A 23,877-nucleotide genomic window follows, 5' to 3' on the forward strand; every position below is an offset into this window, starting at 1 on the left:
CGATTGACCTTTATCCAGAATTCTAAAACCTGTTTGGCAATATTGACATGAGACTAAAAACTTTTCGGGAGGCTTTTCAATAGTTTCATTTTTTGTTTACAGATTTGCGCTTAGGCTTTGTGGTTAAATATAGTTCTCAATGCTTTAAACCATAATTACGACCCGAAAGTCCAGTTTCGCAAATTATAATATGTTACTTATTCTGTAAATACCCTGCCAAAGAAAGGTAATTTATCTCACTTCCCAACTCAAATACGAGTACCCTTTATCAAACTATGGAAGGCATTTTTTTAAATTTAATTCCCCCTTAACTGAATTTATATAATATGTCCCAAATTTAGTTTAAAGTATCCAAACTTAGCATAAATTCGCTAAAGGATCATCAATGAATTGCTTTTCCCGTCCTTTAGAAATCTAATGTATAATGTATATAAAAATTATTTTGTAGTTTTTAAAAGTTTTTCAAAGGGATAGGATCAAACAGTTGCGAAGTACAGTTAGTGGTCTCATACGCATTTTGTAAACAAGTTGCATTATTTATAAAACTATTAAATTGGTCAATGCTTTTAAATTGATCAGTTCATTTTAAGTACAAAAGCCAAAGAGAAAATGTTTAATACTCTTATGCTTTACCTCAGAAAATGTTCATAATTAAGTTTTTTGACAGTGTGTGTCTTATAACCCTTCAGAAAAATAAATACAAAAATATGTTATACCAAAGTCGAAACTTAATCCGTCTAAACTTATGCAGAACAACTGTCTACATATTCTTGCGTTTTGCTCTAATTAGTATTTGCCTATATAAAAGAGCTAGCGCCCACGGTATCGTGGTATTCTGATCTTATTGAAAACCCTCGCCTGGAAGATACAAAGTAAGTGTTTTTTTAGATTTACTTTTTAAATTTGATTTCAGTGGCATTTGATTTAAACGTTTTACGTTCGTTAAATATATTTTCAACTGCGGCAAATAAGTTTGACTTCTTTCATTATAATCTTACTTTAGAAGAGTGCAAAGAATCTACCATAGTTTTGAAATAATAAGAAACTCAACCAAATAAAAGTGTTTATGAAAAAAGAAACTGATGTAAACTGAAACCTGTATCATAACAGAAAGAGGAGAAAAAACCGGTTCAGATTTTTCAACCTTTGATGGGGCATCCTTGTATCTTTATACAATAATTATCTAGATACCATTCTGAACATTTGTTCCAAAAATTAGGAAGATTTACCATCCCGATTTGGAAATATAGATATTTCAAATTGTAAAACTTTCCTATTTTCACTCATTTTACACTAAAAAATATAACACGTGTACAATTTTGAGAGATTTCTTTATTTAAGATTTTTCAAATAAATAAAATGCTAAATCAAAATTTGACCAAGCAATATGAGCAAAAAAAGGTGAATACTGAAAAAAATGCCCCATCAGGAGAGCTTGAACTGACACGCGACATATACTTATTATCGTCATTGAAAATGAATACTATTCAGGAAAGAGGCTCTACATTAGGTATCAAATACCTTGCCACCTTTTGCTAATTATTTTGACTCACAGATCTTGAAATTTTAAATTACCATCGCTGGATGGATTCAAATGTAAGGTTTATTTTATGTCTGAATGTGATGGTTTGTTTTATTTTGAAATAATAGATTATTAGATGTTTAGATTATTAAACGCTTAAATTATAAATGAATTTGTAAGATAATCAGTGTACAGACTCACTTATTTTTTTGCTGATTTCAAAAAAATCAGCAAGGATAAATAAAAATTTTCCCACACAATTTATCAAAAGTTTGTTTAAACATAAATTTAATTTCAGTTTAAAACGCAAAACAAAAAAAAAATCGGTTGGTTGGCCTCTAATGTTGAATAATGTCCAATTTAGCTTACCAGTTGAATTTTACAACACTTACACGAGCATTTATTTATTAAAGATAAAATAAGTTGAATGTAATATATTTAAAAAAAAACACAATTCAACCAAAGTTTAAGCTTTAAAAATTGTAAAATGATATAACTGTTTATTTATATCATTCTGTTGTTGCTGTTTAATTATTAAAAAATGATAAATATCTGTGATTTTTTATGTATGCGTACATGCGTGCATGTTTGGTGTTTCTTTCACCAAAAAATGATGAGTTATGTCATATGGCCAACCTCAATGCCAAAACGTGAACTTACAAATCTTAATATGCTTTCCATTATCTCCGGTCAAGTCTATTTATTTTTAGTTATTTTATTGACCCCGTCATAGGTACAAAGGGGTCGGGGAGAATCCCAGGTGTATCTTACAATTACAGAATTAGTATAATTATATGATATGCAAAAATATAGAGAGTATTAATTTATATAACATTTATGCAAAGCAAGATAATAAAAAGTTCAAAAACACATACAAGTTCATATATGTGTCAAGCCTTTAAAAAGAGACAGGTAATTCCATAGAAATTTTAAGATGTATCTATATATTAAAAAAAGGGTTATAAAATTATATTAAAAATGAGTTCAGAGAGGTTCTTGTTATTTGCAATTTTGAATTGTATATGTCAGAACTCAAAAGCTGGTTTTGATATAAACGTACTACTGCACGCATAAAGCTAACCAATTTATCAACTTTTCGGGGCACTTTCCGTCAAACTTCGGATAAAGATCACGAACGAAGTTGTGAGAATACATAGAACGAATACGGTATAACCTACTCTAGGAGACATAACGTGTTTACAAATAATAATTTATTGCTGGAAGTTGTTGACTTAGTTTTCAAAATATCCATTTTAAGTCCACCTAAATTAAGTAAGTATATAGATTTAAAAGTGTACTAGTATATAACATTATTTATGTAATTATCAGTATGGTTTTAGAAACCGAAAGTACATAATGCCTACCCATGGACAATAATTCGGATTTGTTTATTATTGTAAGCTTGCATTTTATATTTAACATTATTTAATGATATTCAGACATATTTTCAAATATAATTTCACAGAAAAAGGCTTTATTTTTTTTTCGATCTCAAATATATACATTTGTATTCATAAATCAAGGATTACACCCTCTGTTTATGTGTACATCTAAGTACTATCTTCAATCCGTATTAAGTTTAGGTTACAAGATGGTCCGATTGCAAACCAACTATGATTCATGCAACCCATCGTACGATACGAAGAAATATTTCTGAGGGTGTAAGCACATCATGCATATTTAAGCAAGCGTAATAATGCGCATACGGCGGTGTCTGAACGTTCTCACAACGTCATAAGCGTTGACGTCAAAAACATAATATAAAGTTTCCAAATTATTTTGGCACTATCATGTTGATGCTTTAAAACCTATTATTTGGTGAATAATTATGTTCTCACAGTCACCATAAGGAGTCCTTTTGTTGGAAAAGTCAGGATATCATTCAAGGTACGTTAAGTGTGCTTACAACTCAAACCTTTAACAATTAAACTTTTATTTGATTTAATTGTGTCTGTGTGCGTGCGTGCGTGTGTGTGTGTGCTATCAAAACATACGCATCTTAAAATTGAATGCATAAATATGCTTAATTTATTTATATAAGAAAAGAACTTCTATTATTTTAGTTTTTGTTTAAAACATAGAATTGAAAGCAAATGTGTCAGTCAGTTTTGATTTACTTCATTGCAATAAGAATAAGTTTGGATTAATAAAGTGCATACATAAAACATTTAGATATATATATTTTATCAGTTAGAATTTATTTAAATGATAGCATTACAATTTCTTCAAAGGCATTTTGATGCATGATAAATGTCATCGGACGTCGCTTTCATTGTGATACGCCGCTTTTTCGTTTCCATTAGTTATTTTAGTCGAACTAAACAGTTATTGATGACATTACATCGATAATGTTCTGCAGTTTAAACCGATTCTGCGTAATTCTGGATTATCCCTCATTTACATATTTTATAAAATTTGAGTTTACAAAATAATATACCATTTGCATTAACTAAAAGTTATATCTTCATTTTATTTTTTTGAATGACAGTGGACGAAATTTGTGTTTGATGTAAACATCGCTATGAAATATTGTCAAAATATTGAAAAAAACAACAAAAAAGAAAAAAAAAAAACAAAAAAAAAAAAAAAACAACAACAACAAACAAACATAGTGTTAATACTCAAGATGCAAGATCATTCTGTTTCGGTCTATAATCATTGAACTTGGTCAGTAAGGTTGTTTACATGATTTATAGGTCAAGTGCCAATACAAGGGGTCATAGGACGCACGCGCATCATCAAAATTCTGATATACCGCAAACACTTTTCTACTGGTATTTTGAACAAAAACGAATCATGTAAAGCAATCAGAATAGATTTGAATTTGATTCTTTTGCAATCTTTAAGAAGATGTCCTTACTTCTAGTTTTGATATTCCAAATGCCTCGACACAAGTCTTCCCTTTCTCGTCAGTATTTCGCGCTGGATGCGATTTTGATTGATGATAATGCGTACACCCAGCTTTGAAATGTTACAGAAATTGAGAAATTGTCGATTAAACTGAAAGTTTCACACAACTTAAAGTTAGTTTATTGTAGAATCTGTTTCATTAATATATTTTTAAGCTTTGATATTTTTCCTTTGTACAAAAATGTATTAAAATGAACTAATTACAGGAAATAGACATAATAATACTGCGTACACTCTCAAAAAATCGAGATACTGCGTACACATTTATGTGTTATTGATTCTGGCTACACTTTTTGAAGCAGTCTAAGTTCATAATCGGACACTGGCAAAAAAAAATATGAATGAAAAAAAAAAGACTATAATCCTGTGATAAAAGTTTGCTCCATTACAATGTTTAAAAAAGGTTTGAGTTTAATATTTTTCATTTAATTTGTTTACACATTTATGTAACACATTATACTGATAATGTTTTTCGTACACTGCATAACTAACTTTTTATAATCAAATTTATAGCTCATTTAAGAAAATAAATGTGTGCCGAATATCTCGCAAAATCTTCTTCAGACAACATGAAGGACGGCACCGGCATGTGATCTTTGTACAGGCATGTGCTTTTTGTCTGAGAATATACGAATTGTCATACCTCTGAACGCATTTTTGAATGCCATTGTGGAAAATGAAAATAGAAAGAGATATATTTCCCATAAATTTTGTATTCATGACCTCTTATTTAGAATTCAGTGCTTTTATATGGCCTAGCAACCCTTCGTGCACATATAACGATTATTTATCAAAATAAACTATTCTAAATTAATGGATTATCTTACACATATCATCAAGTTGTTTATGAAGTTGTTGAATACGAAATGCGACATCCGTTTCTATGGGAAGTTTTGAGGCAAACAAGATGTTAAAACTCGTATGACTACAATCTTGTATAAAGTAAGGTGAGAAAGTTAATTTTAGGGTGCATCAAAAAGTAAATATATCTTGATTTTGAGTTAACTGTGCTATGAAATAGCAGGGTATGTGGTAATATAATCACGGAGGCCGTAGGCCTATAAACATCTGAACAAAATATCGTGCTATATGTATAACACAGAGCAAACAAAATCAAAATGTTTTTTCCATTATAACATGTCAAGAAAAAAACTTAAGTTGGACTTGCATGGTGCGTTAATTTGTCTCTGATGTTCCTTAGCCATTATTCGCCAGTAACATGCTTTATTGGCAATAATGTACAGTGCGATATCTCAGATAAAGCATATAATTATCTCTTAGAAAGAAAAGTGTGCCTTCCTTTAAATAGAGCACATTTATCTATGTTATGTCCTTATATCATATATAACCAGATTTATAAGAACACAATAATAGTTGTCACTCTATTCCATGTCCAGGTATCACTGTAAGTACATGTATATATCATATTGCATCTATTTATAAACTAGATTACAACAATACATAATAAAGTTATAACATCACTCCTCAAGTTGAATTAAAACTTTGTTCTTAATGAAATACAAATTTTAAGCAAATAAAATGTTTTAAACAATAAACAATAGAATGTCGGAATAATTTCTTTGTATCTAACTTTAAAAAGTGTTGTAGATAATTCAATGTTGTATTGAAATCTGATACCATCAATACAACATTCCTTTTGTTTGTAAATTAGATAAACAATTATATTTCTACTACATGTTACACATTACAGACATAAACTCATGTGATCCATCGTACTAATGTTTTGAATAAAGTACCATTCAACATTATCATTGTTTAACATAGTTCAAAGAATTCCAATAATAAATAATCAATTACAACAATTTCAAGAATATTTTAAACAAATTCATAGGTAGATAATATGTATACGCGCAAATAACCGAATCTATTTAACTTTCACAATTAGGTTTAATACACTTTGTTACACTATAAAATCCAATTTTGTCTATTTAATGCTTTAATGCACGTAATCGCGAAGATATTGTCGCGATCGTCTGTTTCTTACTTGTCTCGCATGATTATTTGTTCGTTCAGTATTATCATAACGCGATGACCACATAGACTTCAAATCATCATCATTCGTTTCGCCATAGTGCGTATACGAAGTTCTATCATTTTGAAACTTTTTCGCACATGACGTATTTCTCGTAACAGATCGCCCATTTCTCTCCCCTGTTATCATAGAAACTAATTTCTTGTAACAATGTAAGGATCTTGATCGTATCGTGCTGTCATTTTTGTTGGAAAAACACTTTGTTACAAACTTTGATATCTTTTCGTTAAGCCAAATTCTTGCGATCTTGAAAGGCTTTGCTTGAGATTTCGATTTTTCGTCATTTTGCCTAACCTGTTCATCGATAGAGTCGTTGTTTGATTGAAGTAATTGTGAAAGTCTAGTCGAAGGTTCTCTTTGAAAAGCATCTTAAAAGGCGTAAAAGATATATGGACATGCTGAGTAGCTCTATATTGTCGTAAGAAACGAAAACACTCTTGTTTCCATTTTCTTTTGATCACCGCGGAAAGAACACATTTCATTTACGGCTTGTTGAAAGCCTCAGCCTGAGAATTACTCCTAGGCCTTGGACTAATTTTTCTGTGTATAAAACCCATATGTCTCGCGTAATCTGCAAACTGTCTGCCTCCCATTGTCTGTTTTGATTACTTTCGGTATTCCAAACTGTGATATAATTTTATCGATAACTGGTATAATTGCATTTATTGCTGTTGATCTGACAACTTCCACCACCGGATATCGCGAATATTCATCAATAACCACAAGCAAATATTCTCCTGTATCCAATGGTCGCACAAATCGGCGCTAAGATTTTGCCAAGGTCCTTGTGGCAATTCAGACATTTTCAAAGGTTTGCGCTGGTGTGTTTCTACCGTTTTGCTTGACAAGCTATAGACTGTTTGCTAGCAGTTTCTATTGTGTCGTTTATGTTAGGGAACCAGCATTTCGATCTTACAAAAATTTTTGTACGATTAATACTATGATGTCCCTCATGACCATGACCAAGCTGTATTGCCCTAGCTCTTAGTGATTTTGGCATGACGATTCTATCATTCTTTAATAAAACAAATTTACAATGAATTGATAGTTCAACTTTCACATTCCTCAATGAAAGTACTTGTCTATGTCAATTTCAGGATCCTTCCAGTCTTTAATCGTTTGCATGTACCTGACCTTGTACATTCAATTTCCTTTTGGATATTTTTGTCATTTTAAGATGAATGCTTAACTTCGTCCTTGGTCAAAGCATTTGATATGGCTTTCTGAGAAATGAAAGGCACTATTCTTCTGCCAAATTTCGTTCGTCATTGTTACATGCCAATGGATGATTTGACATGTACTCTGATAGATTGTCTTACCCTAAGTACACTTGGTTCATGTATAAGCTTGACCGTAGACAAATACACGAGGGCCTCTGGACGGTACTAAAATTTATGCTGGAAAAACAACGAATACATTTAGATTGGAGAAAGATAATGGGGAACTAGGGATATGGCTGTCAGTTTAGAAAAAGTTTTGTCTTGGGCTTGAACGTACTTGTTTATAAAACTTTGAATCCTTTTTCCTGAATGGCATTTGGTGGAAGGAGGCACTGTCTGTATAACATGTTAATGAGTAGATATACTCGCAATATTTTCAATGCCAAATCCCCGAAAAAAAATAACGAAATGCGCGTCAAAATTATTTACAGAAATGTTTTTTCTATGGTCATCCAACAGATCAGGAACACCCACTTTACTTCTGAGTGGCTTTTACGTTAAAGCTGAATTGACTTAAGATTTCAAAAGATTGACTGTTAAAAGGGTGTTTGACCAACAGCTAATATTGGAAAATGCATAAGATAAAATTATAAATCTGCCTAAAATATAAAAAGACTGCCCCACTCTTTGTATAAACTGAGCGTTATGGGTAAATTCTTATAGATATTTACAGAGATTTTATTTAGATCTATGCATTATTTATTGTTTAAGGGAAGTAAAATATTAAATTGAACGGAATTATGACAAACTTAAAACTTATATTGATATTCACCTAATCACTTACTATATACCCTTGTATGGGCATAAGGTCAATGGGGTTTACAATAAGAAAAACAAAAATATGTCACTTGCATGTACGATAAAATGTAACAGAGTGCGGAATTAAATCTATAAAGGAAAGCAAAATACATATTTCAATTTTATGTTTAATCAAAAATTTTATTTATGTTTACCATGCAATAAAACAGTTCGAGCTCGAACTCGACTGTTATGTGGAAATATCATATGATATTTCTACATAACAGTCTCGACGCTATACTATAACTATAAGGTAGTGAAGGGTGGCAATTTGGCACAATTTTATATAATTTTGGGCACAATGGCACTATTTTTGGGCACTATGGCTTAATTTTGAAAACCTATGGTCTGTGTTGGGAAACTTATGGGCCCGGGAAACTTATGGCCCTTTTAAAGATGGATAGGGAACACTTAAACCCTGTAAGAGGTTAACACTACTATAATGAGGGTATTGTGTTCTAAAAACCTGTACTGACATGTTATCACTGTACCAACTCTCAATAAGCTAAAGCGTTTTAACGACACAGATCAGGATACAATTTACCACGGAGTTGTATATCGGGTATAAAACCACTATTTTTCAGGCAACCAAACCAGTGCTCGACCAGGTGGTTTTATCTCTATCAGAACTTTTATTTTTTAAAAACAGATATGACTTTTTATGTTCAACAATTCTATTTCAAAAATATTTTGAAACATTTATGTTTTGGTGTCTACAGATGTAAATATGAGAGTAAATATGATACGATAGAAATGCTAAACATTGACAAATAAAGTGTTTAAAAGAGTTTTGGAATTTACAGTTAATGGAGTGTTTGAGATTACTAATACTCAAATTTTTTTAAATAAAATCACTCTGCAAACGTAGTTAAGTGTGATACTTGGTGTAATATACAAATGGTCTACACTTTTAGTGGTGTGTTCCCGATTTGTTTCCGTACAGCTGCCATATTTGTTTACATGTTCATAGCCCCTGCCCTTTATGGAAAGCTGGGTTTTGATGTTTTTTTGGGCGCCTTTCCTATTGAAATCAATTGGTAGCATTAAAGTAAAGACAGTTTAACAAAATATTGTCCACATTTGCCCTAACTTATCACTATTTCAGTTTTTTAAATAGTTTTTACTGCTACTTTTATTATAGAATTGTATTTTTTCGCTGTTAAATAGGCCAATCTTCTACCAAACTTAGAGTACTTGTACATGGTGTAGAGGTTACAGGTCAGGTACAAATAGCACGCACACACAAACTCCTAGGGTTTTTCCACTTTAATACATAAATCGTACACAAATAGAAGTATTGGTCGACTGCACTGAGCTGGTCTAGCACAGGTACTGTGAATCTATATATTGATCAGTGTACTGTACTTCAAGACACGCGCAAATTTAAATTCAACGAATCGTGTGTATAAGATCTATTCTACTTTCAATATCATTTAACTTTTATAAACATAACTTTATTTTTTCATAAATATTTTATTAAACTTTACAATTAAACTTTATAGATCTAGATATTATATTAATCTTTACAAATAAACATAATGTATAATAATCATTGAACATAGTCTAGTTTTTAACATGAAAACATTGTCACATTTTTGAAAAAGTCTTTCTAGTAGTCATTCTGATATAGTGACATTTTATTTTTATATTATCTATACCGTAAACTAAACAAATAATTACACAAGTTGAATAAAGAGAACAACTCGACTTAATGCTTTATTTCATTTCACATAAACATAACATATTATTATAACTCCTCACAGTCATTTTTCACTCCTGTTCCACTCGTTTTCTTCACTTAACAATTCAAAATTTATATAGATAAAACTCAATAAAAAAAGCTTCTTTTAGGACCAACACAATTCATCCCGAAAGAAAATACCTGTCATATAGTGTCAACGTATTTACCCTTCTTAAGTGTTTGAAATTATTTTTTGTTTCTTTAAAAGAAAAGTGAAATGAGTTAAACAGGAGTGAAAACTGACAGTGAGGAGTACAGAGGAATGAGGAGGAGTGAAAATGGTATAAGGGACAAAATTCATAATGATAATGCTTGTTGATTATTCAATACATAAAAGTAAAATAAATGAGCTTACTATTAAAATAAAATATCAGTTGGAATAAAAATATAATATCTACATTTGAAGCAATAAAATGATAAATAACAAGAAGAGCATATCGCCGGGTTTATTACTTGAAAGGGCAAATAAATTAAATTTGAGCAAACTTGATAAAGTTTTGAGCCTTAAAGAATGCTACAGACCAAGTGATCATCCATCCATAAATTTGTGATACAATTTGACTATGACTGTCTTTCGGTATTGCGATATTCTTTCTTTTACTAATCTTAAAACCTAGATAATTACATAATCTCAGTATTTTGATATACATGTATACTGTTTGTCAGGATGACAATATGTATTTAAGATAACACAGGTATACTAGTCAACTCAACCAGAGAGTTAAAGTTTCAGCTTGAATTATCTTACTCTCTATAGAAATAGGAAAATTTGAAACTTTAACTACACAGAGGAAAAATGTAAATGGTTGTTTTGATGAAATGTATTCAGTAAACAAGATTACTCTTTTAATAAAACAACTTTAAACACAGGGTGGTAAAGTGATATTGTATGAAACAGTGCAAAATTACTTTGAACAAGTGATAACCAAGGTTACAAAATGTGATTCTGAATAGAAATAATTGAAACTGATGCTAAAGTATCACAAAGAATAAAGATATGACAAATTACATTAAGACAAGCAAAAACAAATTGCTAAAATTGACATGAGTTCATAAAAACTTAAGTTTTGTCCTATATGTAAAATGCTAAGTTACAAACGATTATAAAGTAGAGCCACAGTATGGTATTCTCAGTGTCCTAGCTTCGACCACAGATCTGGCTGCACAATATTTTGTTTTGCTTTCTTTATTTTGATTTCAATTATTTTTTGATAGTTATTTCATGTACTTGACTGCGAAAAAACAAATCAATGGAACAAATCAGAGCGTGAAAATAATTATTGGCTCTATGATGGATGTATTGTTTTATTTGAAAATACTATTTCAGATGGCTACTGCGAAACTAATATTTGAAAATGAAAGAACAAAACAGGAGGTAATGTATCTTTTCACGGTTTTCAAAATTAAATGTTGAATCATTAGCTACATTTACGCTTTTAAAGATTAGATATAACATTGAAAAATTAAATATAAAAATTGAAACAATACCGTAACGATATTTGCTTTTGTCAATGTTATTTATATCATGGAGGTGGAACCCCATATGTATCTCAAAATGAGCATCGGTAAAAATATATGTGAATTTCCGCTGCACCAGATGTGAAGCATAACACCAGATGTGACTATAAAAACAGGGCAACGCAGGGTAAGTTTTCATCTTTTCAAACATTTATATAAAATTAAAATTTTTTTTTCCACGTAACCGTCTGTCGCTAAAACTAATACTTGTGGAATATTAAAGTGATAGATAGTTTTATGAATGTAAACATTATTATAGAAACATATTTTATGACACGATAGCTTGACAAAGTTCAATACTTTCAGTTGGTTTGTCCAAGTTACATATCCTTTATTAGTGAATTGTTTATCATACAAGTACTATCCGCTCTGCGTCAACATTTTCATGTACTCGGGCCTTTTAGTATCTCTAATGCTAACATAAGCTAGTGAGCACTGTCCTTATAATATTACAAATGAACGTTCAGCCAAAGCTACGAAACCTAAATTGTTAATATACACCGGCTATTGAATGATTATATGGAAGTGGTCCCTAATTTTGTAGATGATTTTCTACATCATTTATGGATCTCTTCAGCACATATAGAGCTCAAATGCAATTTTGAGCAGCGATCTCTTCGTTTGTAGCCAAATCTCAATAAATGTTTAAATCAGGATTTGTCTGTCGTAGAAATTCAAAACAGGAATGGGTAATATAGAGGAGAGTAAGGAGGGTAGAATCCCATTTCGATTTTTTGAAAAAAAGATTGACCTATTTTTACAGTCACATCTGGTGTTATGCTTCACATCTGGTGCAGCGGAAATTCACATATAATTGTTACCGATGCACATTTTTGAGATACATATGGGGTACCATCCCCGTGTATATGAATCCAATGAAATGCATTGCTTAATTCATACACGAATATAAAATTAGATTAAATAAAGTTTTTCATTTTGCTGTTTTTGTCTTCCTGTTAATTCTGCATAATTGTGGCGTTTATGCACAAACTGCCATAGTCAGATGGAATTTGTTTAATTTGAATATAATTGAAGAAAGTATTTATATATTTTTAGAAAATGAACGAAAGTGAAAGTGCCACACTTCCTATTGAAGAAAGGTATTTATGTCGTTGCATTTTTAACATATTGAAATTCCTTTACTGTAGTACATGTTAATGGACACGTTGTAAAAAGGTACTCCATACTATGATCATATGCTACAGCAAAACCTTTAAGTTTCACGTAAATATAAATTACTAGGTAAAGCTTTGCATTATCTCCCAATGTTACAATGTATAGTATATAATTCCAAAATTTGATTAAACAGACAAAAAGGTGGGATATACGAGTGTGTGTCTAAATATCCAACAAACATTGATTATTTGAAAATGATTCTGGACCGTGGAACAGAAGATGTTAACTTTAGGTGAGTACATCCCAACAAATAAACGATAATTTTAAAAAATAAAAAGTAAACTGTAAATTATAGCATTCGTGTAATCCTTTAACATAAGTAATTGTTCTTCTTACTCTTACACACAAAATTTAAATCAAACTTTTTTTTATATCTTTTTGATGCTCATTTGATAAATGAATTATGTTAAGAGGAAACATAGTTCACTTCTTGACTGTACCACTGTTGATAAGGGCTGATCAACCAAAAGTCACAGATGAGTTCAAAGAAAATAATTGTAATTTGTTAAATTACTGATTTTATATATATTATTTCCAGAGGTGAACATGGAAGAACGGCTTTACATGAGGCAGTAAGGAAAGATGCAGTTGAAAGTGTCAAGCTTTTAATGTCAGCTGGTGCTAGTTTAGAATTCAGGTTAGGTTAACTCTTTCTACAAAAACTTTTGCTGGATCCTATGAACGTTGCCTTTGCATTGTTGATCTTTGTGTTTCAATTTTAGGGCACGCGCAGTCATTTATTTGGGGCATGGAATGGCACTTGAATTTTCCATAATAACTGCGGTATGAGCACATTTAAAGATTTTTCTAAAAACAAAATTTAACCATTTTCAGGATTAGATGTTGCATTCTGCTAAAGCTGGAGCTAGGGGACAAGGACGATTACTTGAACTTGCAATTAGCACAGTCAAACCGAACCTGCAACATATTCATTTTTCTCGTTTCAGTCATTCTTTAGGGATTCCGCTTTTCTTTTACTTTTGTTGCCGAAACCTTACTCTCACTACGATTTACTTCATATAAGGGAGCGTCCGTCGCCAAGTGGTTAAGGTCGTTGACTTCAAAATAGAGAGAAATAAGAATCCCAAAAAGAAAGGCGAACAAGACAAAATTGAAAATGTTGCAAGCTCGGTTTGATTGAGCCAGTTCATGGACGGCAATTGAAACTGCAAGTTACCGTCTACGCCCCCTAGCACCGGCTTAAGCAGAATTCAACATTTAATCATTGTAATGGTGAAACTATGAATTTAATGCCATCCGCAGATGTGTTCGTACGGCGGTTGTCATGGAACCTTCAATGTGACACTTTCGTGCCATTCCATGAAAAGCGGCATATGGTCCCCAAGTAAAAGAATGCGTGTGCCCTAAAGCACTTCAAACCATTTGCCCAACACCGGTATGGGTAAGAATCCCGACAAGGACTTTAGATTCTTTCATGTGAGGAAGCTATCCAGCTAGCTTACGGAACGCCTTAAATAATGCACGGAAGGGCACCTGAGCTCTTCCTCCACCAGAATAGTTGCAACATTGCCATATGACCTATACTGTGTCGGTGTGACGTAAAGCCCAATCGAACAAAGAAACAAACAAACTTCATATAATTTGATTTATTGTTTTCAGCTTTACAGAAATTGACTCATTATTTTTAAATTTGGTTCAATCATAAAATCAATATCATAAATACTGTCAAATATTTAAACATATGAATATAAAGTGTGAAATCAATGTATTTTCAGAGATGTAGATGAAAATACTGCTTTACATTATGCTTATTTGGATGCAAAGCCTGAAGAAAATGCAGGAGAAATTTTCAAAATTTTATTTCCCCGAGGCAAGGTACTATATTATACTCCTTTGTTGAAACAAATTATACAAGATAAAATGAAATTATTATCTTTATATTACTCTGTACTGTGATCAAATACTTATTTAGAAATATTTTTAATACAATGTGACTAGATTTAAATCAATACTTTTGTCCTGTCTTCGTTAAGAACGCTGAGAGCATTAGAATAAGTAAAACCAGAAAATTGTCCGAAATTCAAAAGTGCCGTTGCCATTTGAGAACATTTGAACAGACTTGGTTCGACGCAGCAACGTCTACAAATAAGAATGGGGATAACATACTTGAACTCGTCTTAAAAGGGGACAATCTGAACGAAACTAAAAGGTATTTGAATACTGATATTTATCTTTGATAAGTTGATTTTTTTTCACACAACGTTATACTTGAAGCATTTGTAATCTGTCTAGTATATCTTACTTTTGAAAACTTTGTATTTTTTCTTAAAACGTGCATTTTTATTCGTTAAACAACTTATCTAAAAACTGTGATGTACATGTTTTGTTTTCTGGTGACAGACCTGTATTTCATACAGTGCACCCAATGTCGTACGACCCTCTATAAGGCAATTGTGTCTAAACATGGATAGAAAGATTTATACCCAATGTTAAGTAGATGCTTCTGGTAACACCTCTAATGTACTACCAATGTTTTTTATTCTTGAGGAATATTGCTCTCCAGATTGTTCTGCATTTTAATAGAGGAAAACAAAAGAGAAAAGGGTATCTTAAAATATGTACTACCAGTAGAATGAATATGCAGAGTAAAAGTGTTTTTTCTTGTTTGTTTGTGTGAAATGAAATGTAATTATTAAATTGCATTGAGATAAAATTGAACACTCACAGATTTTAGCTGATTACTTTTAAACCAAGTTTGATATTTTCTTATTTCTTTCAATGTCAAATTTTGTTTTTGTTCCACTCAGAGTCATCTCGTTTTGTAGTTTCATACTTTTCATAGATTTCATTGGACAAGAGAATATCAGTACAAACTTTCCTGTATTTAAACTTTAGATTCCATTGACGCCCGAACAATAGGCATCGAAGCAAGTCTTTCATGCTCGATTTAAGTAACCGTAATCGTGACCTTTGTATGAAGTTTAAATTTACAAAAAAATAAGTTCGCTTCTCAGAATATTTCAAAACCACCCAAGTTAGTAAATGCATCAAAATTTTAATATACACATTTAATTTCGTAATTTACAGGGAAATTGTTCAGTACTTGATCAAAGAAACAGAGATATTTTACCTCTTAAAACTTCTTAGAAACACACAACGGAACTCAACAGTTGAAGTTGGTATACCCTTTGAAAGCACTGACAACTTTTCAATTAATTCACCTTTTAGACGGCTTTTAGAGCTCTATCCAGGTACATGTATTGGAAGGTTTCCCGTTTCTCATCCCTTTTGATATTCAAATATGAGTAGTCAAATTGCAATTTACATTGCATTCAAAATTTCACAGTGAATGCCTATAGCTATTTGAAGTCTTCGAGAATTTAATTGGAAAGAAAATACCTTAAATAACGCGGCAAAATCGTAACAACTCTTGTCTAACATGAAAATAATACAAGTTGCCTCTGCTTATTATAACACATGATAAAGTGATTAAAATAATTTGTTTAATTTCAAACGGATATCGTTGTTTCATTTTTATAACAAAGAACTAAGCTTTATAAATCATTATGATAATATATACATATAAGATGTTTGTTCAGAAATTATCTCTGACCTCATGGATAGATGCATAGTAAAAGATACAGGAAAAGTTCATTACCATTTTGAGCTCCTGGATGATACCTACCTTTTACATACATGGCCACCGCAACAGGAGTACTACTGCAAATGGCTATACGAATCCAAATGGGAACATATTCATGCTAAAGGTACGCAAATTACAAAAATTGAATCACTCTATATGTACAGTTAATTATAAACATCAAATTAGCTACTGAAGATTTTCAGGTATTAAACTTCAATTTTTGAAAACAGAGTGTAGTTGCATTTACAAAATTAATATAAAAACACATTATAAATAAGTAAAGAAATGTTAATACAAATGAGTCGATTGTACCATGTAAAATGATAAAATGATTTCATTTGACGTAATGTTAATATTTTATCTCCTGTTCTCTTGACAATATGTACTTTATTTGACAGTGTTTCTAATGTGTTGCTAATTATATATTTGGCTGATTTGTGCCATGTCGTCATTTCGTTCCACCTGGCAGCAGGAAAAAACACGTGTTTTCGCCTAGCGAGCAAAAGTACAAAAAGCTGAAATTTATCGTATTATCGTGTTTTTGCAATTGCGCCGCGAAGCGAAAGAACGACACAATGTTGAGCGGAGCGAAAATACGACATTAAATAAACCAGCCACCATATATGTTACTTAGAGGCGTTATCGGTAATGATAACAAACAGCATAAAGGCGTTATTAATCTTATGCATTTAAAATAAATGTGATAAAGTGAAAAAGTGAGATAATTTACATTTCACAGAAAAAAAGAGTCGTGAAGTCTACACAAAAAAATTGTCGAAAATAAGTAACAACCACCCTTTGATGTTAATGGTAAGAAAATGCTTATTACATTCTAAAAAGTAGATTCCAAAGAAATATTTAAATTAACTCAAAATTTGATATTTTTGCTAGAGGATAGTGCCTACGTGTATTTTGCAAATAAAATGACAGTCACAGAAAAGATCAACAAGGCAAGGCGATGTTCACAAATTGTTGCGTTACAAAACCACGCAACATCAGCAGGGAACTCAATAAAAACAGAAAGAGTAGATATTGGTGGTAGCTATTCATTTGATGCTCGGGTTATGGTGAAATAGTAACAAAGAATAACAAGTCACACTTAGTTGAGGAATAATGGATGTAAAGCACCATTGACTGCTAAATAAGTGTTAGCATTATTGTGAACATCCATTCACTTTTGAAGTAACAAAATAAATACTAATTATATAAATTAACCGTTACGCAAATTCGTGCGGACTATTTAACATTGTTTTACTGTTGTTGTCATTTTCACTAATCATTTTATTCCCTTTTTTGTGTGGGAAATCTTTATTTCATGATCTTTGTTTAAAAAATATCCTGACCAAGACCTTTGACATTGTTAAGAATCTTGTTTATTATCTACTTGGAATTTTATTGGTTTAATAATTAGAAGAATTCAGAAAAACAAATGAAATTTGGTGTACGGAAGTTTTCACATTTTCACTATCGCTCATGTGCAGATTCCATCAGCAATTGCAACTGTCATGTATTTCTTGTGATAAATGCTATCGATGGATTACCCTTTCTTTTTATACTTCACAACAGTGTCAAGTGTCATGTGACAGCCGTGAAAAGTTCATTTCTCTTTAGTGTTATTATTTTTCTGGATCATTGATGATTCCATCACTTTTAAGTGCAGAAAACTGTATACCACCCAAGCCGTTCCTGGGGGGGGGGGGGGGGGGGGGGGTGGGGGGTACGTGAAAGATGTTGCACATTTCATTGGCCCTCAAGTACAAACTTAATCAGAACGAGTCTGCAACTTTCATGTAATTTTGTTGTAATTGATGCTTCCGAGGGATCACCCCTTTCAAGATTTCTTTACTGTTTTGTTTACCTACACATTTACTTATTTGTAATATTTAGACTTGATAAGGGGCCTAGACGATAACTTGCACTTGACTGTACTGTCCATGAACAGCCTTTTTGTTGTTCTGGACTTTCTTGAGGGATTCTTATTTTCTTTATTTTGATAAATTCTGATCTATTTTTAAAATCCAGTTTTTGATGTTCCACTCGTTTAGAGCATTTGCATTTTTTGACTTAGGTTAATTGCCCTTGTCGTTGAATGGCACGAACCAAGCCCCTTCAAAGTTTCCTGATTCCGTCGTTTGAACTCATCTGTGGATCGTTTGAACTCAACTGTTGATGGTTGCAATTCAAGTTCTATGTTTAAATGTTGACATCTGCTTAAAACGGTCATTAGAAGTATGTTCGGTAGTTTTAACTTACCACTTTTCTTCATGAACAGACTAAAGAAACAAATGTGCAAGATTTGAATATTGCTGGTTTGACGTTCTTTAATGTATCTATATACTCTACATATTATGCATAAGTCAAGTGAAAAAAACTGTGTACCACCCAAGCCGTTGCTGGGGGCGTGAAGGATGTTGCACATTTCATTGGCCCTCATGTACATACTTAATCAGAACGAGTCTGCAACTTTCATGTTATTTTGTTGTAATTGATGCTTCCGAGGGATCACCCCTTTTCAAGATTTTATACTGTTTTGTTTACCTACACATTTACTTATTTGTAATATTTAGACTTGATAAGGAGGCTGGACGGTAACTTGCACTTGATGTTACTGTCCATGAACAGCCTTTTTGTTGTTCTGGACTTTCTTTAGGGATTCTTATTTTCTTTATTTTGATAAATTCTGATCTATTTTCAAAATTCCAGTTTTTGATGTTCCACTCGTTTAGAGCATTTGCATTTTTTGACTTAGGTTATTTGCCCTTGTCGTTGAATGGCACGAACCAAGCCCCTTCAAAGTTTCCTGATTCCGTCGTTTGAACTCATCTGTGGATGGTTGCAATGCAAGTTCTATGTTTAAATGTTAACATCTGCTTAAAACGGTCATTAGAAGTATGTTCGGTAGTTTTAACTTACCACTTTTCTCCATGAACAGACTAAAAAAACAAATGTGCAAGATTTGAATATTGCTGGTTTGACGTTCTGTAATGTATCCATATACTCTACATATTATGCATAAGTCAAGTGAAGAAAAACGATTACTTTGAAATAATTGTTTCACGTTTTTTTATATGTATTGATGACGTCAGTAAAGGCATTTTATTTGATTAAATATTATACGTAGGTAAAGCAGTTATATTCCTTGTTCCTTTAAAATGATTTGCTATGCTTCAGAGAATCTCTTTCGCTGATTTCAGCTTAAACATAACAGAGATAATACCTCTAAAGGCCCCGGAAAAAGGGATGTTTACAGACAGCTTGTCGATCATCCTCTTGTAAAGGCTCTGATTGAACATAAATGGTTACATATAGGCAGAAAGTTTCACATCTTTAGCTTGATTATATACATGGTATTTCTATGTAGCCTGACGACGTTCCTAATTGTTATCGACACTCTTTACGTGCGCTTCCAGTAAGTTGACACAAAGGCATTATTTTCTTTATCTTTTTAGAGTATGCTGGATGCTAATTAGTTCGAAATAAATTTGGAAATAGATTTAAAAAAAACAACTAAAAACAACTGAAGAAATTAGGGTATATGATTCCAATACTAAAATTATCTTAAGTGTTTCCAAATTGAATGCATCTTTAAAAAGTAGGCTGTTTTGGATGCTTTACTTTAAGTTTATTCTTGGGAATCACATCGATTTGTTGTTTTTTTTGCATGTAAGAGCTATTTCAAATGTCGATATATTATCATTTTAATTAGCATTCTCTAAATTTCAAACTTATCTTTGGCAGGGATTCAGAAAACATATCGACAACTTCAAACAAAACAGGCTGTATAAATTCTACAGTATGCACATCAACGTATATATGCAGTTACTCAAAGGATTGCAACAACACGACCCCTTGTTACAGTACGAGTTCATATAATGTGACAACAACACCAACCACTCAAGATCTTGTCACATGTGAAACATATGGTAGCGATCCAATGATTACTGTTTTGCAGATATTGGTCATATTCCTGGGAATAATCTTGGCTATTAAAGAGGTATTTAATTATTACAGTTTACACCTAAATTATAGATTTACTGCTTGTCAGTAAATGCAGCCGCATTTTGTCAGCTCGTACACATGTTACGATTTACATACATAATGTATGAGCTGTGCACGTTAAATACAGCTATTTGATTGCTGAATACGCTACAGCGTACATAGCTCAGTTGTATTGGATAATCAATGTTATTTTCTAACCAAAATGGTTATCCTTATCATTTCAAGTCCAGATATGACTACAACAAGGACTACATTTATGCCTTTGGAGACTAAGTTTGTGCCGACAGATATGACCACGACTATGACTACAGCCCTTACTTCGACTAAACATTTACAACAAATTGTTGGACTTAAACGACTACGATTTCTAAGACATCTTTCACTACTACCGGGACTACTACGAGATTATATAAGGTAACGTCTTTTAAGATTACATGTAATTTAAAGTCTATCACTGCTTAGACTAAAAATATAGCTTCAACGATGACGAATATCATAGGACTTCTACCAATACAAATAAATTTGATCATGACGGCGATCATGCCCTCCACAACTTCGTCTACGATGAATACAATTTAAACGACTACGTTGACAACAGCTTCAATGGTGACCATTGCCGAATACATCTAAACGACATGACATTGACGACGACCAAAAAAACTAAACATAGAAATGATCAAAGGCCAAACAAAATTAGAAAACTACAGGGCGACAATTATAATGAATACAGTTTTATAACCTGTATACGTGTTTAACAAACGTATCATTCACGCGTAAGCCCTTAAAAAAAAAAACACTTTATGGTTAATAGATGATTATTTCCTTCACAAAACAATTTATGGTAATTATTATTGGCACACAAAGTAAACGTAATGAAGTGAAGGTCGAGTTAAAATTTGCTTTTTGATCACTTATTTATCAAATAGTTATATCGGATTTTACTGACAAGTACATCGATTTATACTTAAGCTTGAAACATGATTAGAGTAATGTTACCTTGACATTAACTAGCATTATTATACGATCCTTGATTACGGGCGTACCTGATCAGGGAAGTTTTCCCAACCACTGTTTTGACATGTCATCATTTTAGACTAATTAATTTTTGTTTTCGGATATTGTGTAAGTCACGCAGTATAATATGCAAAAATTGATTTATTGACAATTTTGTCGTACTTATTTCTTAAAGGTGGTCAGTAAAAATGGTTTTACAAACAAGGCGTTACGAGACCAGTATACGGTTATATCAAAATTTTCTTTCAGTCTTTTAAATCTTTATTTCACTGTTTTAAGGTGGGAGATGCGGAATTTTTTACTTTTATAACTGATATTGTTTCCTCTATTCATCATTTAGTAATTTTCTGTTTTTCATTATTGTCGAGTAGTTTTATAGAAAATCGCCAAATGCATGTTTGTATGCAAAAGCCAAGAATCATTTAATATATGCTTTTGTAATGAAGTGTTTAACATTTTGTCAGACATACTTTTTCAACGTTATGTAATTTGAATTGATAAAAACATTAATAATTAATTTTTTCTCTATTTCTTACCGCAGATTTACCATATAGTGATGACATATGGGTGGGAGTACTTTAAACAAGTCAAAAACTGCATTAAATTGACAACTTATGCAACCTCATTACTTTTTGTGATCAACTTATCGGAGTGCAAGGACACAGCGTATAGAGAGGTAAGCTTTTGATGAGATCAATCAATATGTATGGGGTTTCAATATAAGAATTGAGCTACGAACATTATAAAGACTGATCATACTACCAAATTACACTGACGTATGAGCTAAACTTACTTTACAGTATCATCCAACCTTTTAACCGTTACATTATCATCGGATTTTATTGTTTCATAATTGTAAATTAAGTGAAAAGTATATGCATATTATTGAGTGTTTGTGTGCGTATGTTACACGTGTGTTTGTATAATATCACGCATGATACTTGTTCATGTCTCTATTCACGAGCTATTTTCACAAGATAAATCTCCTTATTAAATTAAAAAATGTAAATATTATAATAAACACTCATTTTATGTATTCACATTTTCAGACATGGCAATGGGTTTTAGGCACAGTGGCTATTTTCCTGGCATGGGTCAATCTGTTAGCTTATGTAGAGAAATTTGACTGGCTTGGGATTTATGTTTCTATGCTGAACAAAATTACAAAAACGTTTTTATGTAAGATTCTTCCAATCGTTGCTATTTTACTAGTAGCATTTGCTTTAGCGTTCCTGTGTGCCCGCAAAAAGGAGGTTTGTTTGTTTGTTTTATTTCATCATTATGACATGAGCATGAATTCTTAATTTTCTATAAATTAGTTATGAATCATTTATCCTTGCGGATTTGTGAAATTTAAGCTTACTTGATTTGATTTCGATCGCTATTGGGGGATCTGCCTCATTGGAATATACCTTTATACATGTTTTAAACAGAGATACAGTGGGACACGGCAATGTTTCGTAGTGTTGTTTTTGTTTTGTTACAGGATAAATTTAAAGGTTTCCTGGTGTCATTGCTGTCAACATCGTCAATGATGGCTGATGGGTTCGATTATGAAATAATTAGTAAAGATCGTAATACTTTTTTGGTTTTTATCAGCCATTTGACTTCCAGCACCTTTTTGATTATTATGACTATTATAATAATGAATTTAATGGTAAGTATTGGATTTGTTTGGAAAAATATATTTCATTCAGAGTATGTATATGAAGACAATTGACACAATGATGGACCGAGATCTGCGAAAGTCAATAGAAGTCTTCTTATGATTGAATTGCAAATAATGCCTTATCTTATCAATGACTTTGTTGAAAGAATTGTGTTAATTAAAGATCATGTAACACAATAAATTTTTTAATCATAAATATGATGCTCATATTAAAATTTATCAATATTGTACGTTCCAAAAAAACATTATTTATAAAGATATTACCGATTTATAATTTCATGTAAATAAAGGAGGGAATAAGAAATTTATTTTCTATAAAGTTAAGTCAAATTTTACAATAAGAAATTAATGCATATATTTTGATGATTACATGTAATATGCACACATATTTGCAGTACATATGTTACATATTCTTCGATGCTTGAAAATTGTTGTACATATATATAATTTCACTTAGTGTGGTTAACCATTTTGACCCGAACATACAGGCTCTTTAATACAAGATTTCTATGGATTTCTTCTTCACTTCATTATACTTATATATATATATATATATATATATATATATATATATTATATATATATATACTTTATATATATATATATATATATATATATATATATATATATATATATATATATATATATATATA

The 23,877-nt window shown here is 31.5% G+C and overlaps 1 protein-coding gene across 1 annotated transcript in view; it reads left to right on the forward strand.

Annotated features, from left to right (window-relative positions):
- The first annotated feature begins 837 nt into the window (after positions 1 to 837).
- The window catches only part of LOC132746167 (uncharacterized), a 44,017-nt gene continuing 20,977 nt past the window's right edge, over positions 838 to 23,877 (forward strand). The window contains exons 1-15 of the mRNA XM_060735244.1: positions 838 to 872; positions 11,572 to 11,619; positions 12,819 to 12,862; positions 13,072 to 13,170; positions 13,477 to 13,575; positions 14,675 to 14,774; positions 14,933 to 15,108; positions 15,987 to 16,150; positions 16,499 to 16,666; positions 17,282 to 17,352; positions 19,737 to 19,951; positions 20,281 to 20,536; positions 22,097 to 22,231; positions 22,605 to 22,808; positions 23,042 to 23,212. Of these exons, the coding sequence (XP_060591227.1) occupies positions 11,572 to 11,619; positions 12,819 to 12,862; positions 13,072 to 13,170; positions 13,477 to 13,575; positions 14,675 to 14,774; positions 14,933 to 15,108; positions 15,987 to 16,150; positions 16,499 to 16,666; positions 17,282 to 17,352; positions 19,737 to 19,951; positions 20,281 to 20,536; positions 22,097 to 22,231; positions 22,605 to 22,808; positions 23,042 to 23,212 (1,950 nt within the window). The 5' untranslated portion in view covers positions 838 to 872. The remainder of the gene's footprint in view (positions 873 to 11,571; positions 11,620 to 12,818; positions 12,863 to 13,071; positions 13,171 to 13,476; positions 13,576 to 14,674; positions 14,775 to 14,932; positions 15,109 to 15,986; positions 16,151 to 16,498; positions 16,667 to 17,281; positions 17,353 to 19,736; positions 19,952 to 20,280; positions 20,537 to 22,096; positions 22,232 to 22,604; positions 22,809 to 23,041; positions 23,213 to 23,877) is intronic.

The sequence above is a fragment of the Ruditapes philippinarum genome, unplaced genomic scaffold (assembly GCF_026571515.1).
Source record: "Ruditapes philippinarum isolate M1 unplaced genomic scaffold, ASM2657151v2 ctg2946_1_1_1_1, whole genome shotgun sequence".
Classification (NCBI taxonomy): domain Eukaryota; kingdom Metazoa; phylum Mollusca; class Bivalvia; order Venerida; family Veneridae; genus Ruditapes; species Ruditapes philippinarum.